Source organism: Arachis duranensis, chromosome 7 (assembly GCF_000817695.3).
Source record: "Arachis duranensis cultivar V14167 chromosome 7, aradu.V14167.gnm2.J7QH, whole genome shotgun sequence".
NCBI lineage: Eukaryota > Viridiplantae > Streptophyta > Magnoliopsida > Fabales > Fabaceae > Arachis > Arachis duranensis.
Window position 1 is genome coordinate 53,788,362 of NC_029778.3, and position 15,432 is coordinate 53,803,793.

General features: G+C 34.8%; 2 protein-coding genes across 3 annotated transcripts; one reads left to right on the plus strand and one right to left on the minus strand.

The window, feature by feature from the left end:
- Positions 1 to 5,825: 5,825 nt before the first annotated feature.
- LOC107459054 (phosphatidylinositol/phosphatidylcholine transfer protein SFH6) lies at positions 5,826 to 10,076 on the plus strand. Of its 2 annotated transcripts, XM_016077267.3 has the most exons (12): positions 5,826 to 6,012; positions 6,115 to 6,481; positions 6,563 to 6,640; positions 6,721 to 6,822; positions 6,895 to 6,944; positions 7,088 to 7,187; positions 7,274 to 7,378; positions 7,443 to 7,562; positions 8,374 to 8,509; positions 8,634 to 9,007; positions 9,112 to 9,186; positions 9,926 to 10,076. In XM_016077267.3, exons 1-12 carry the CDS (start codon positions 5,846 to 5,848, stop codon positions 9,947 to 9,949), a joined length of 1,698 nt encoding a protein of 565 aa, XP_015932753.1. In that variant the 5' UTR covers positions 5,826 to 5,845; the 3' UTR covers positions 9,950 to 10,076. The 2 variants fall into 2 exon arrangements, with proteins under 2 accessions (XP_015932753.1, XP_052108147.1); XM_052252187.1 differs by lacking the exon at positions 6,721 to 6,822.
- Positions 10,077 to 11,599: 1,523 nt separating this feature from the next.
- On the minus strand, positions 11,600 to 15,397 carry LOC107459052 (phosphatidylinositol/phosphatidylcholine transfer protein SFH3). Its single transcript, XM_016077264.3, has 14 exons — positions 15,238 to 15,397; positions 14,738 to 14,987; positions 14,558 to 14,657; positions 14,194 to 14,460; positions 14,034 to 14,111; positions 13,826 to 13,927; positions 13,495 to 13,544; positions 13,230 to 13,329; positions 13,040 to 13,132; positions 12,800 to 12,934; positions 12,577 to 12,667; positions 12,147 to 12,481; positions 11,955 to 12,041; positions 11,600 to 11,852 (listed from the first exon to the last, which is right to left on the minus strand). The coding sequence occupies exons 1-14, from the start codon at positions 15,281 to 15,283 to the stop codon at positions 11,835 to 11,837; spliced, it is 1,752 nt and encodes a 583-aa protein (XP_015932750.1). The 5' UTR covers positions 15,284 to 15,397; the 3' UTR covers positions 11,600 to 11,834.
- Positions 15,398 to 15,432: the final 35 nt, after the last annotated feature.

Genomic DNA, 15,432 nt, shown 5'->3' on the forward strand with positions numbered 1-15,432 from the left:
TCTTACTGCAGTGACCAAACAGCTTCCGAGATCCTTCCAATTGAGCTTGACACCAATCCTTGCACCTCAAATTAAAGTGCGAAGCCTCATTGAATCTTGCATACCAACTCTGAGTGCGAGTCATTTCCCTTTTGCTCTTAAAGCCGCAAAGAGCTATAAGTTGGCCATCTGTTTCAAGTAAACCATATTCAAGTGGAAATTTGAAGTTAAAGGTCAAGGATTGTACCCACTTGAAGTTTGTGTTGGGTGGTAATGGCCTTGGGATCAGTGTTTTCAGTGGTTCTGCAAGCTTCACTCCCTTGTGGTCTTCAGTGGATTCCTCCACTTCCTTGCAAATTTCCTCAATTTCAACCATGTCTTGATCAGAGTCACCGATATCTTCCTTATCACTGGAGTCATAATTAGGAGGTTGAGAAAAGTCGACCTCTGCATCATCTTCGTATTCACTTGGGGAAGATTCTTCTGTCTCAAAGAATTCACTCGCGGATGCAAGTTCATCACTAGGAGGACTTGACTGGTGACTATCATCATCAAGGAAACATGCGTCTTGGGTTACTCCGTCCAGTTCTTCACAAGATATCTGCATTGGAGGCTGTGCAACATCCTCTTTAGCGTCAATTGTAACATTCTTGACGGAATTCTCCACAACTCTGGATTCCTGTGCAGGTTCGTCATCTCCTAAATCTTCAACCAACTCTTCTTCTTCTACAATGACAGCGTCCTTGATAAACCCATATTTCATGGTTTATCTTGTGCTCAATTGAGTGGATTTTATCAACTCTTTACCCACTTATTCATACTATTTGCATGTTTTACATTTCCCCTCCTAATTATGTGCTTTGATTGAAAACATGCTTCTTTGCACTTATATTTGCTTATTATTAATCCTCTCTTATCACCATTAGATGCCTTGATATGTGTGTTAAGTGTTTTCAGATATTATAGGGCGGGAATGGCTTGGAGGATGGAAAGGAAGCATGCAAAAGTGGAAGGAATACAGGAAGTTGGAGAAACTGCTAAGCTGTCCAGCCTGACCTCTTCGCACTCAAACAGTTATAACTTTAGCTACAAAGATCCAAATGACGCGGTTCCAGTTGCGTTGGAAAGCTAACGTCCGGGGCCTCGATTTGATATATAATTTGCCATAGCTGCCACAACGCCAGGCGACGCGATCACGTGAGTCACGCGGACGCGTGACCTGGCAGGAACGCAACCCGCGCGGCCGCGTGAGCCATGCGGCTGCATCACTTTTCCGCGACCTGTACGGACCAGAAAGCGCTGGAAGTGACTTCTGGGCTGATTTTGACCCAGTTTTCAGCCCAGAACACACAGATTAGAGGCTATAAAGTGGGGGAATGCATGTATTCATATTTATGTACTTATAATTCACTTTTCATGTTTTAGATGTAGTTTTAGAGAGAGAGGTTCTCTCCTCTGAGCCATGCGGCCGCGTCACTTTTTCGCGACCTGTACGGACCAGAAAGTGCTGGAAGTGACTTCTGGGCTGTTTCTGACCCAGTTTTCGGTCCAGAGAACACAGATTAGACGCTATAAAGTGAGAGAATGCATCCATTCATGAGGAGGCTCTCATAATTCACTTTTCATATTTTTGGATGTAGTTTTTAGTGAGAGAGGTTCTCTCCACTCTCTCTTAGGATTAAGATTTAGGACTTCTCTTAGTTTTAGGAGTGACTCTGAATCCCAGGTTCTTTATTTTTATTTATTTTTCCAATTAAATTTATGAACTCTTTCATGTTATGATTTTCTTTGAATTAATATTATTTGAGATATTTCAGTTATTATTGCTTTCTTTTAATTACATGATTATTGCTTCCAATCTGAAGGCATTTTTATTTGTGCAGTTTCAATTTTCTTTCCTTTTGGCTTTGGTTAAATAATTGGTGACTCTAGAGTTATCAAACTCATTGTTGATTGAAAATTGGAATTCATCTACTTAACATACCTTCATAGTTAGAGGTCAACAAAGTGGGAGAAAAATCCAATTCTCATCACAATTGATAAGGATAACTAGGATAGGACCTCCAGTTCTTACACCTTGCCAAGAGTTTATTTTACAGTCATTCATTTACTTTTATTGCTTTGAAAATATACCTGTGCCCACTGCCCAACTAACCTTTTACCTTAATCCAAAACCCCAATTTTACCTTTTTCATAGCCAGTAATAAGAACATACCTCCCTGCAATTCCTTGAGAAGACGACCCGAGGTTTAAATACTCGGTTAACAATTTTAAAGGGGTTTGTTACTTGTGACAACCAAAATGTTTGTATGAAAGGACTTTTGAAGGTTTAGAAACTATACTTGCAATGAGGATTTATCCGCAATTTTCTAGACCACGCAAAAGTTCTCTCATCAGTCCTCTTCTTGTTCCAGTACGAAGTTATGCTCTATGCTGTCCACTGGAGTTTCTAGCGTCTTCTTTGTGCTGCGTTCTTCATTGGATTCTCCACATGAAGCCATGGGAATCTGTTGAGGGACTGAACGTCTGGAAGATAATTAATTTATTACTTACTCCAGTTGATGAAGGGTTGCATTAAATTGGTTTACTGATTCTTTGAAGCGAACCTGTGATTCTTGGCTTGATGGATATGGACATGGTGCATAGGCGGTGGTGGTTCTTGGGAGTAATTGGATTGGCGTTGGGGCGGATAAGGATCATATGGTGGCGAATGGTGGAAAGAAGCTTGTGCGTGTGGTGGTTCGAAGTTATGTTGAGAGGATGATCTCTGAGCATAGGGTGGGGCTTGTTGGTAGCTACAAGGCGGTCCACTATATCTATCAGCTTGGTATGCATTATAGAATGATTTTTGTCCATGATATCTAGGAGGATGTTGTTGCCTAAAGGGGTGATCAGATCCTCGTGGCTCCATCCATCTTTGATTGCTTAGACCTTGATGCATAGTCCTATTATAGCTTACATTCCTTGCAACAAAAGTAGAACCAAACTCAAAGCGAGAGGGGTGAGAATTCATAGTAGTTATCAGAAATAAGGGGGAAAAATAGAAACAAATAAACAAGTAAAAGAGAAATATTTACAATAACCAATAATAAGGCACACGTTTGCAATTCCTCGGCAACGGCGCCATTTTGACGTTAGGATTTTTGCTAGTAAAGAATTTTGTAAAAATATAGTCGCGTTGTAAGTATAGATTCTAAACCAACAGAAAATCCCTTCGTACAAACATTTTGGTTGTCACAAGTAACAAAACCCAATAAATTTATAAACCGAAGTATTCAAACCTCGGGTCATCTTCTCAAGGAATTGCAGGGAAGTATGATTTATTATTGGTTATGGAAAAACAATGTTTGGGTTTGAAAAAGGTTTTAAGCAAGAGAAATAGATTGCAAGAATTAATAAATTAATAACTAATAAAACTCTTGGCAAGGTATGAAAACTGGAAGTCCTATCCCAGTTATCCTTATCAATTGTGATGAGAATTGGATTTTTTCTCCCACTAAGTTAACCTCTAACTATGAAGGTAAGTCAAGTGGATGGAATAAGTTTGGTTCCTCAGGTCCTAGTCTTTCCTTGGAAAAGGCTAGAGTTATTGGAATTCGAGTTAATTCTTGAAGAATTCCAATTTTCAATCAACAATGAGTTTGACAACTCAAGAGTTACCAATTAATCAACCAAGGCCAAAAGGGAAGAAAATCTACTCGAATGACAATAATTTGGATAAATCCAAAGCATCCATAACATATAAGTCTAAAATACCTCAATTTATATTAAATAAAGAAAATCCTAACATGAATGGCTCATAAGCCAAATAGGCAACATAAGTAACACAAGCATTAAAGTATCTGAAAATAAAAGAGAAATGTAAAGTAAAAGGAATATTGAACCTGATGAACAGTTGAAATCCTAAATCCTTTAAGAGGAATCCTAATCCTAAATCCTAAGAGAGAGGAGAGAACCTCTCTCTCTAAAAACTACATCTAAAACCTAAAATTGAATTATGATTTGATATGAATTCCTTCCTTGAGTCTCTGCATGTTTCCTGACTTTAATCTGTGTTTCTGGGTCGAAAACTGGGTCAAAAACAGCCCAGAAGTCACTCCCAGCGCTTTTTGGTCCGTACAAGTGGCGGCAAAGTGACGTGGAGGCGTCGTCCACGCGTTTGCGTGGATTGAAGTTCGCAGATGCGACGCGGACGCGTCATCCACGCGTTCGCGTCGCTTAACTTCGGGGAAGCTATGGCAAATTATATATCGTTGCGAAGCCCCGGATGTTATCTTTCCAACGCAATTAGAACCGTGTCATTTCGACCTCTGTAGCTCAAGTTATGACCATTTTAGTGCAAGAGGGTCAGGCTAACAGCTTTGCAGTTCCTTCAACTTCTTGTATTCCTTCCACTTTTGCATGCTTCCTTTCCATCCTCTAAGCCATTCCTGCCCTGTAATCCCTGAAATCACTTAACACACATATCAAGGCATCGAATGATAACAAGAGATAGAGGATTCAAATAAAAGAAATAAAAAGTAAAGAAGCATGTTTTCAATCATAGCACAAAATCAGGAAGGAGAATGTAAAACCATGCAAACCACATGAATAAGTGGGCAAAGGCTTGATAAAAACCACTCAATTGAGCACAGGATAAACCATAAAATAGTGGTTTATCAAGCAACCCAACAAAAAGAGAAAGGATTTTTGACAAACATTGCTAAGTAAAACATGAAACTAGGAATTATGATAACAAAGCTAGTTAATTCTGAATTGGCATGGATGAAAAACCATACATTGATCACACATAGTAAATTGCAAAGTTTCAAACTTTGAAAGATGCAGAACTGGGAATTCAAGTTTTATAGGCATACAGTATATTGAGCTGTTCGAAGAAGTGCGAAACTGTCATCGAGACAGGAATGAGTCACCATTCTTAGAAAATCATGGTTGTTTCTTCTTCTTGTTCTTTTTAGAGGTGTTGAGGAATGAAGAGGAAGCTTTGTTGAGAAGGATGAAGATGATGAACAAGTTAAAGAAGCCATTTGATTCATGTTCATCATACTTGGTGGTTATTGCAGAGTGGATAAGGGATTCTGCAACGCAATTTTGTGAGAGGGAAGGATACCGTGAGGAAGGTGGCGATGCTTGTGACGACGGCGACGGCGATGCTTTCAAGCACGGAAATGGCACAACAGACGGAGAGAATGGGCACCCAATGAGGCGGTTATACTTGGGTGGCGGCGACAGTGCCAGAACGGGGATGAAATACAGAAGATTAAGGTTCATTGTGTGAAAGCATGATTTGGGGAAGAATCAAAAGACAGAATTTTTAATATTTTAATAAATTATATAATTACCCACTTTAGACTATAATTTAATTATCAATAATTTAACCATAGTTAACATAACAACCAATTAAAAGATGACATGTCACAGAAGATAATATACCCTGTATATATATATATATAGTTGTCCCACCTTCTCGTCTAGCACTCCGTGTTTCCATCTCCGGGGAAAGCACACTCACGGGTTCATAACTAAAAAATTGAGCCCTATAATTATGTGTATATCTTGCAAATTATATATCTTGAAAATAATTTCTTGGGTCTTTATCCGGCGCCCATAAAATAATGGTGATGAGTAGTTTGCTTGTACAAGAGTAAAACCCTTTCAGAATATGACAAAGTCTCTACCCCGTCCCTTCCAGTGGAATGAAAGCCAAGAAATTCAAAAAAGAATGCAAGAAGAAAAACCCTACAAACGAGATAGAGTTGCTTGTACAATTATTTTATAAATTTTAATTATCATTCCATTCGGATCCATGAATATATATAATAATCGTGAATATCAGAGCTCTCAATCTGACGTGACAACTACTCTAATGGATAATATGGCGTCTTCAAGATCCAACAAGAAGAGAAAGAGCTCCGTCAACATTCTAGATGTTCGTCAGGCTTCGGAGCTGCATGCCGTTGAATCCTTTCGCCAAGTTTTGATTATTCACCAATTGCTTCCTCAAAAATATGATGATTACCACATCATGCTAAGGTGCTGCAAATATACGTTTACTATGAATATATATAGAGAGAGATATGAACTTAAATAATTATTTAATTTATTTGACATACTACATATGCATACATATTACAGATTTCTAAAGGCAAGGAAGTTTGATATTGAAAAGGCAAAGAAGATGTGGAGGGATATGGTGGAATGGAGAAGGGAGTTTGGAGCTGATAGCATCATGGAGGATTTTGAATTCAAAGAGTTAAATGAAGTAGTGAAGTATTATCCACACGGCCATCACGGTGTTAATAAGGAGGGAAGACCTGTTTACATTGAAAGACTCGGAAATGTTGATCCAAACAAACTCATGCAAGTCACAACTCTCGATAGATATCTCAGGTATCACGTTTACGAGTTTGAGAAAGCTTTTGCAATCAAGTTTCCTGCTTGCTCCATTGCTGCTAACACCCACATAGATTCAAGCACTGCCATCTTGGATGTTCACGGCCTCGTATGTTCCTTTTATGATGATCTGAAATTCACTGCTTATTACCATACTCATAATAAACATGAGACTTTCAATAATTTTCAGGGCCTTAAGAATCTTACCAAGCCTGCACGAGACCTCATTACACGATTGCTCAAGATTGATGCTGATTATTATCCTGAGGTTTCACACTAGTAGTAGCTAGCTAGTTATTGGAATTTCAAACTATCTTTATTATTTATATTAATTTGTTCATGATACAGACATTATGCCAAATGTTTATTATAAATGCTGGCCCTGGATTTAGGCTGTTATGGAACACTATTAAGTCTTTTCTTGATCCCAAAACAACTTCAAAGATTCAAGTAAGTTTGTAAAGTTGCTGATGACTTCATTCATCACTGCTTATTGATTCAATTCTATAAAAACATATTTAGGTTCTTGGAAACAAGTACAAGAGCAAATTACTTGAAGTAATTGATGCCAGGTATACTATACTCACTCGCTCCATTCGAATCTTTCTAATTAAATATTCTTTTCTATAATCAATTCATTATTATATTGTTCTTTCTTTACGTATCCTTTATAGCATATATATATAATACTCAATATTTTGTGCACTTGATGAAGCGAATTGCCAGAATTTCTAGGGGGAACCTGCAGTTGTGTTGAGCATGGAGGTTGCCTTAAATCAGATAAAGGCCCTTGGAGAAACCCTGATATATTGAAGGTTATTTATAGCTGTACATATATACGTTTTAGTCACTGAGAAATATTTTACTATTCTTTTGTAATTATTCTAACAGTTAATTGCAGATGATTTTCAATGGAGAAGCACAATTGGCAAGACAAGTAGTCAAGGTTATAAATAGTGAAGATAAAGTCATTACATATGCCAAAGCCAAAACTCGACCTCCATTGGTAATTGGTTGTACTAAGAGGATCCAAAAAGATTTGAAGCATGCTTTTACCTTCAACCTTATAGCATGTAAAAGGCAACGATACAACCATAGTTGAATCAAGCTCAGAGGATGAAGATATAACTTGTCCAAATGCCATGAATAACTGCTACTCGAACCTTAGTTTGAAACCTGTTCATGAAGAAGTAAGTGTTCACTAATTGTAAATGCAAGTTTCCATTAACTTTCTATATTTGTGTATTCATTTAAATGCATAACTCAACTTTCATCTTCCCTTTACACAGGACTAAAATAAATTAAATTTTGTATATAATAAGAAACTATTTAATAAAACAAATTTAAAAATTAGTATTAAAACTATTATTGTTTTCTGGTTATTTAAAAAACTTAGTGTTTAATAAAAAATACTACTTACATATATTAACTAATTATTTACTTGTAGTAATTTTTATTAAAAGAATAATAGAGTCTTTTGTTGAGAATTTTTAGAATTACAGAAGGTTAAATTTCTGCTCTTTTGTTTGAGTTTTTTTCTATCTTTATAATAAATTTAAGTTTAGAACTTTATAAAACAATGATTATTCGTATCAAAGGAACAAATTAGTACCTATGAATTTTTTTTATGATTTTTTAGAATTGATTTAATAATTATCTTTTAAATTAGATTTTAATAAATATTATTACTGTTAACTTATCTTTCGTATCTTTCGTAACCTATTATCAGTTAATCACCTTAGAAGGAATAAATAAAGGAAAAAATGTTAATATTACGTACTATCTATAAATTAAAGGAGGAATAAGAAAATACTGAATAAAAAAATATATATACCAACTTCATTATTAAAATGATACAGCAATACTTCACAATATTATGTATCTATCTCTCAATAATATAACAATATTTGATTTTAGCTGTTATATACTATATAAATATATATTATAGATAGATAAGTTAATATGGTTTTTGCCATATTCCAAAATATTTAATTTGGTCAGGCTAAGGTAGCTGGAACGTCAAGCCATCGAATAAATAACTTGTCTGGGTATGATGAATGCATTATTCCAATGGTGGACAAACTTGTGGATGCAGTTTCGAAGAATCCATCTCAACAAAGTTCTTATACTTTAAAAGGTTTATAATTAAACCTCTTGATTTAAAAATAGAATTCATTTTACTTGTTCACTATGAATTACACATTTTAAAAATGTAGAGTGCAAAAATGTACATAGAAACCAAACTAAAATTTGGGATACAGGTAGAGGTACAGATGGAGCTCCAGAAAGGAATGAAGCTCAGATTTGGATAGAGCTAATAACTGTGTTGTTGTTTACTCTATTTACTTGCTTCCGTTCAATTGCACTCCGTTTGAACAAGAGACTTCCTCATATATCATCATCTAATAATGTTGATCATAGTGGTTTAGAGTCCACTCTTGATGCAACAAACAAGGAGCTTCCTATTACACCATCAAGTTCCACAGATACAAAGGAAAATGTTCTTCCTTCCATGTTGGAGAGGACATGTGAGCTTGAAGACAAGGTTGAGATGCCTCGTGACAGAGAAGAATCTTTAAATGCTGCTGTCTCCAACGTGGATACATTGGAAGCAGAGTTAAGTGCTACTAAAAAGGTACAACTCTATGTTGCTATATATATAAAAGATACGAGGACAAAAGAATCAGTAGAGCAGGCTTGTTTGTGCTAAGAATTTGGATTGAATGGACTTTTTCATAGGCTCTGGATGAAGCGTTAATGAGGCAACAAGAGTTGCTTGATTACATTGATCGTCAAGTTGAAGCCAAGTTTCAGGTAAGTTGGCAATGGCATGCATTTCGTTAATAAGTCAATTTTATTAGAGATAATTATCCAAACGGTTTTCAAAATTGGATATTTTTAGTCTCTCATATTTTAAAATATATAAAATAATTTTTAACATTTATTTTTGTTAGACAATGTAATCATTTTTTAATTTAATTGAAAGGGTGAAGTACATAATAATTTTTAAAGAGTTTAGAAAGTAATAAAATGGTTTCTAAAAAATTTTAAAATAAAATTTTAAAGAGGAAGTATAAAAAGCCAATGGAATATTTGTATAATATGTATAATGAGGTATAGAAATATTCGATTCAGTAAGATGTTTATTATCCCTGGTATTCGGATGGTTATTCTGAATAATATGAGTGTATTGTGTTTGAGAAATTAGTAGTATTTTATCCTGGATGTTCATTTTTTAATTCATATTGGATCAAATAAATAATCTGTTGTACACATTGTATAAATACTCTATTGACTCCATAATGAGATTCAATTTTAAAATAGTCATTTCAATTTAATGAATCAAATTAAAATAGATTGTGTTGTCTAATAAAGATAAACTATAAAAACTATCTTATTTATTGTGAAATCGAAAAAAGTAAAGTATCCGATATTAAAAACTAGATAAACTGATTTAGATTATTATTCTTTATTTTATTGCAATCTAAATAATAATTCATCTGAGTTACCTCATGCATATAATTATTTCTTTTGTTTTATTGTCTTTTATCAGAAAAAGAAGTTTTGTTGGTGCTGATAGAAAGAGACGTTCCGCCAAACCAGATGCTTCTTTGAGCACACACTTGTTTTAGCATATAAGGAGTATTTGACCTTGCACATGATTTAAATCTTTGTATACTACTCTTAGTTACCACTTATTTTTGTTCCAGTGTACCATGGAGTAAATAATCAAAAATGCATGGCTTCAGTTATATGTATATTTATCCGCTCAATTCTGCTAAGCAACTAACAGAAGTATAGACAATAACAAGTTAACAGACATGTTTAAATTGCACTCTATACTAATTAATTATTATTAATTATTGATTATTTAAATTTTATTTTTTAACAAATACAAAATTAATGATTATCAATTATCTCTTCTTACTCTAATTCATTTTTTACTATTTATTATATAAATCCTAATTTTTCTTTTTTAAAAAAAACACTAAAATATAGTATAAAGAATCATCCAAATCTTAAAGAAAAAAAATATACAAAACATAAAAAAAAGAATCATTCAAATCCTAAAGAAAAAAACATACAAAAAAGAATCATTTAAAACTAATAAAAATAATCATCCGAAATTTAGGAAAAAAAACATAAAAAATTAGTTAAAAAGTCATTCAAAACCAAAAAAGAGGAAGAGAAGAAGAAGAGCCGTAGGGTGACCGAACGACATCTTGGACGGTATTGCGTATAGAGTGAGGGACTCGCGGTGGCGCGTTGCGAGGAGGAAGTCACGGAGGTTGCGCATCGCTAGTGGAGGAGTCGCCATGTATCGGAGTAGTTGATCACACGTTGCGAATGGGATCCGCCGGTGGCTGCGTCACAACGGATGGGGACTGCGGCGGTGGTCGGTGGGTGGCAGCATCGAAAACTGCGTGGAGACAGTGGATTTGTGGGCGGAGAGATTTGACTGTTTCCAAGTGAATGGAAAGAGATTAGGTTTTTTTATGGATTGTTATTATTGTGTATTATAAATGTGATTAGGATAAATGTAGAAAGATTTTTTTTATTTTGAATTTTGATTTTTAAATTTTTATTTATTTATAAAATTTAAACTATAATAGAGTTGGCTTATGTTGGCTTGTAGGCTATGATGCACGGACACTGATATGGGCACGGGACACGACACGATACGGGTCTTATTTTAATTATATCAAGTATTTAAAATATTTTTTTTGTTTTAATAAATAATAATATATACTATATCTAAATTTATTTTAAGAATATATATTAAGAATAAGACGGCGCTGACACGTAATGGTATTTAAGTGTGTTCAGACGTGTCTAAAAATTTTTTTTTTATTAAGACACAATTGAATACAGCAGACACACGTATCAATAAATATCATGTCTAAAATATGTCCAACATGCGAACGCGACAACTCATTAAAATGTCAGTACTTCTTAGCTTGTAGGAGAATTGTTTCCTATACTTTTCCTTATCCACTTGAATCTTACTTGAATACAAAATGTACATCTAGAAATAGTTGTTTATACTAACCTATGAAGCTATGCAGTCTAGTCTTACCTAATCTGTGAAATCATGTTTTGTTACTCTATAAAAAATTTTCCGCTTATTATATATTAACTTACACGTTATTTGTTTTGATCTTTTTCCACAATAACTTGGAAAGCAAACAAAACTAATCTTTTTTCTTTTTCACCTAAAAATTGGACATTTTGTTTATGTTATATTTATATTATTATTTTTATACAACACATACACAACTGTCAAGGAATAGGCACACTTCATAATGTACAGACATTTGAGCTGGTCAGGTAATGTATAAAGCTCAAGAGAAAATATTGGTAAAGGAGTAAACTGATCAAAGAAGACATCCTATGACGTAACGAAGCCCCTAACTTTAAAGCTCTGGAGCTCTCAGAGCAACACCACCCCATAAGGCATCACCTCACTCACGGTAGCAAAACTGAAAGCAAAAAACCCAAAAGATGTGTATGTGTAAGTGAAAGCACTAAAATAGAGAGGACTTTATACGTTTATATAAATTAAAGCATATAATAAGACGTACCAACTTCTTCAACTTATTTTTCTTCTTCCTTTTCTTGTCTATTTCGGATTGGAGCTCAATTTGTTTAGCAAGGGCTTCATCAAGTGCCTAAACTCAGCAACAAAGGAAGTAAAGCACATGAAGCTATCCATCTAACTAAACATGTCATTTCAATTCAAGTAGTATAAACTATAAAGGAAAGACTATAATCACCTTTTTGGTTGCAGCTAAATCTTGTTCCAAAGTACTAACTCTGCTTACAGCACTGTTTAGTAGTTCCTCCTTTTCAGGTGACATGATTGGCCTTATGCTGAGAGCATTCATTTTTTCTTCTAGTTCAGCCATGCGCTTCATCATGGTCATGTGATCGTTAATTGAGACTTTGGGGGCTCTCATCATAGCACCATCATAGTATACTGCGCCACCATATAGGGCTGCTTCTGTGATTTTCCTTGGCATGTTCCTCGTGAAGCGGACCATTGTTATAAAACTCATGAAAATGGCCATTAGTCCACCAACTAACTGACTAGTAAGTTTAGTTTTCTCAGCTGTTTAAGGAGGAGAAAAAAAACAATGCATAATCTCTGTGTAGCTTGCCTGTTAATGACAAAAAATTGCTGCTTATATTATCAAGAATGAATACCTGTGGAAAGTGTATATTTATTAGTGTCTACTAACTTCTTCAAAGATGGATCAAGGTCTTCATACTTATACACACTGTACTGCTTTAAGGCCTGTCATATATAGAGTGAAATTAATTAATATGATAGAAATTTATTTTCCATTCTATCATGTATTCTACACTGTCCTTTTACTTTCCGATAGGATCACGGAAGCAATTACTGATATAAGCATAGGAAACTTACTTCTGGAAAAGCAGTGTATTCAGATTCCACTATTTTTGAGTATGCAGCGTGTTCAGTAGGAGCTACAAGAACAGATTCTTGGCATCCCTTTAAGATAGATTCTTGGCATCCCTTTAAGATAGATTCTTTGAATCCCTTTAAGATTGTTTTGGCGAAAACACAGAGAGTTCAAAGTAATAAAAACGGTTCTCACAAATGAAATAAATACATAGAGTTTTCAGAACAAATTATTTTCAGTACCTGCTCTTGTGTTACCGCATTTTCTGAAAGTGGTTTCTCATTGATCCCAGATAAGGTTCTTGTATTGTATCTGCCCTTGCCATTTTGTACCATCTAAGTCATTGAAAGGAACAGTTTTTATTGTTTTTTACCCCACCCCTTTATAATGAAATATGAGTAAAGAAATTGATCTTTTAGCAGTGAACTATACCTGAAAGATCATTGGATCATTCCATGGTCCCTTGTCAGAACGCATGCAACCACCTTTATCAGCACAAGTACAAGTGCCACCCAAGAACTCTGGAAGTTCACTGGCAAATACAACAGAAAAACAATCGTGTGTTATTCATGGAAGTGAGTTAGTACTTCTAAATTCTAAAATATGTGACAGACATTGCCTTTAGCTTGTTTTCTGTAGAAATGAATATGGGATGAAATGATAAATGAAAAAACAATAAAAGAAAAAAGGGGTTAACCTGGCATCAATGATTTCAAGCAATTTGCTCTGGTATTTGTTACCTAGCACCTAAACAATGCATCATAAACATGTTTGAGTTTTCATGAGCTTAGCTAAAATTGTAACATCTTTACTATCAGAAGACAATGTTTAAGTCAAGGTATCACTAATAGCAAAGGTATTACGCATATTCACTTATATAATTATATACATATATATAGTAGTTATACAGGTAAGTCACCGTAATATCATCGCCATCAGCAATATCATGACTCAAGCATGGTATTCTGATAGCGAGGATGTTATAAAAATCAATTTTGGTATAAATTAAATATATTAAAAATATTTACATGGATTTTTGAGGTGGTCTTGGGGTCAAGGAATGTCTTAACGGTATTCCACAGGAGCCTAAATCCTGGTCCAGCATTGATGATGAACATACGGTTCAGGGACTATATGTGAAAAGAAACATTTAGTTAGAGGAAAATTTTAGAAGGCTATTTATTTAAGCTAAGGGAATATAAAACAAATAACATGTCTATGTAAATGAAGCAATACCTCAGGATAATTGTCACCATCAATCTTCTGAAGACGCTGAATGAGATCCCTTGCAGCTTTGTTCAGACTTTTGAGTCCCTGAGAAAGCATGCTAAGTTAGCTATTGTATGAAACTTGTTCAGAAGAGCAGAACATATGTAGCAATTACTATTATACATACCACTCCTTGCACATCCAAAATTGTTGTGCTTTGGTCAATGTGCTTTTTTGCAGCAATAGAGCACGCTGGCATTTTAATTCTGAAGGTCCTCTCAAACTCTTTTACATGGTACTTAAGATAACGGTCGATAGTTGTTACTTGCAACAATTTTGTAGAATCAACTTGACCCAATCTTTCAATGTAAACAGGTCTTCCATCCTTATCAACTCCATGATGCCCTTGTGGGTAGTATTTCAGAACATCATCTATTTCTTTGAATTCAAAGTTCTTAGCAACATAAAAATGTTTTTGTTTAGAAAAGTATACACAAATAAATTACATATAGTAGAAAGATATTTTAATTTTTTTGCATATATAAGAATACCTCCATGATAGTGTCTGCTCCAAATTCCTTCCTCCATTTAAGCATATCTGCCCACATCTGTTTTGTTTTCTCCACATCAAACTTTCTTGCTCTCAAGAATCTGAATCATCATGCAAGAAAATTATAAGTAGTTCACTAAAAAAAATAAATAACTTGAAGCACAAGAAACCATGTAGCTACCTTAGCATTGTGTGATGATCATCATGCATTGAGGGCAAGAGCTCTTCCAAAACAAGTACTTGGCGAAAGGCGTCGACCGCCTTCAACTCTTCTGCATCAAGTTCATCGTCGATAGAGACCGACATCACCCTGCTGTGTCGTCGTCCCTTCTTCAAGGAATTCCTATAGTTTTTTGAGGCACTAATTGCCAACTTCTTCACGGAACCAAGCTTTTTCTTCCTTTCTTCATCAGAATACTCACTTTCTGGACCTATGAATGCAGCAAGGGAAACAAAAAACAATTTGAAATTATTTTTTTATTGTGTTTCTTAATCAAAGACAGGATTCATTTATTGAAACTTGAAAGAAAGAAATTCACAAGCTAATTAAAGATCTTCATATGCCTATGATATAATATATGGATCTACAAACCAGAAATTCCATTATGTAAATCAATCTATTAATGATCAAGGCACAAACATTGTTGGTATGGAAATGCAAGAAATGTAATTTAGACTCACCCTGTTTGATTGATTGATCAGAAGGGCATACTATAGTGTTGCTCATGATTTGGGTTCTATGAAAATATGATAATTGATAAGCTAAACACGGATGAGAGCCCCTAAGGCACAACAACTATCAAATGCCCCCACAATATGTGAGCCCTCGCGTGCACCTGCATAGCCATGAATCACATGTTTTCAGAAACACAACAA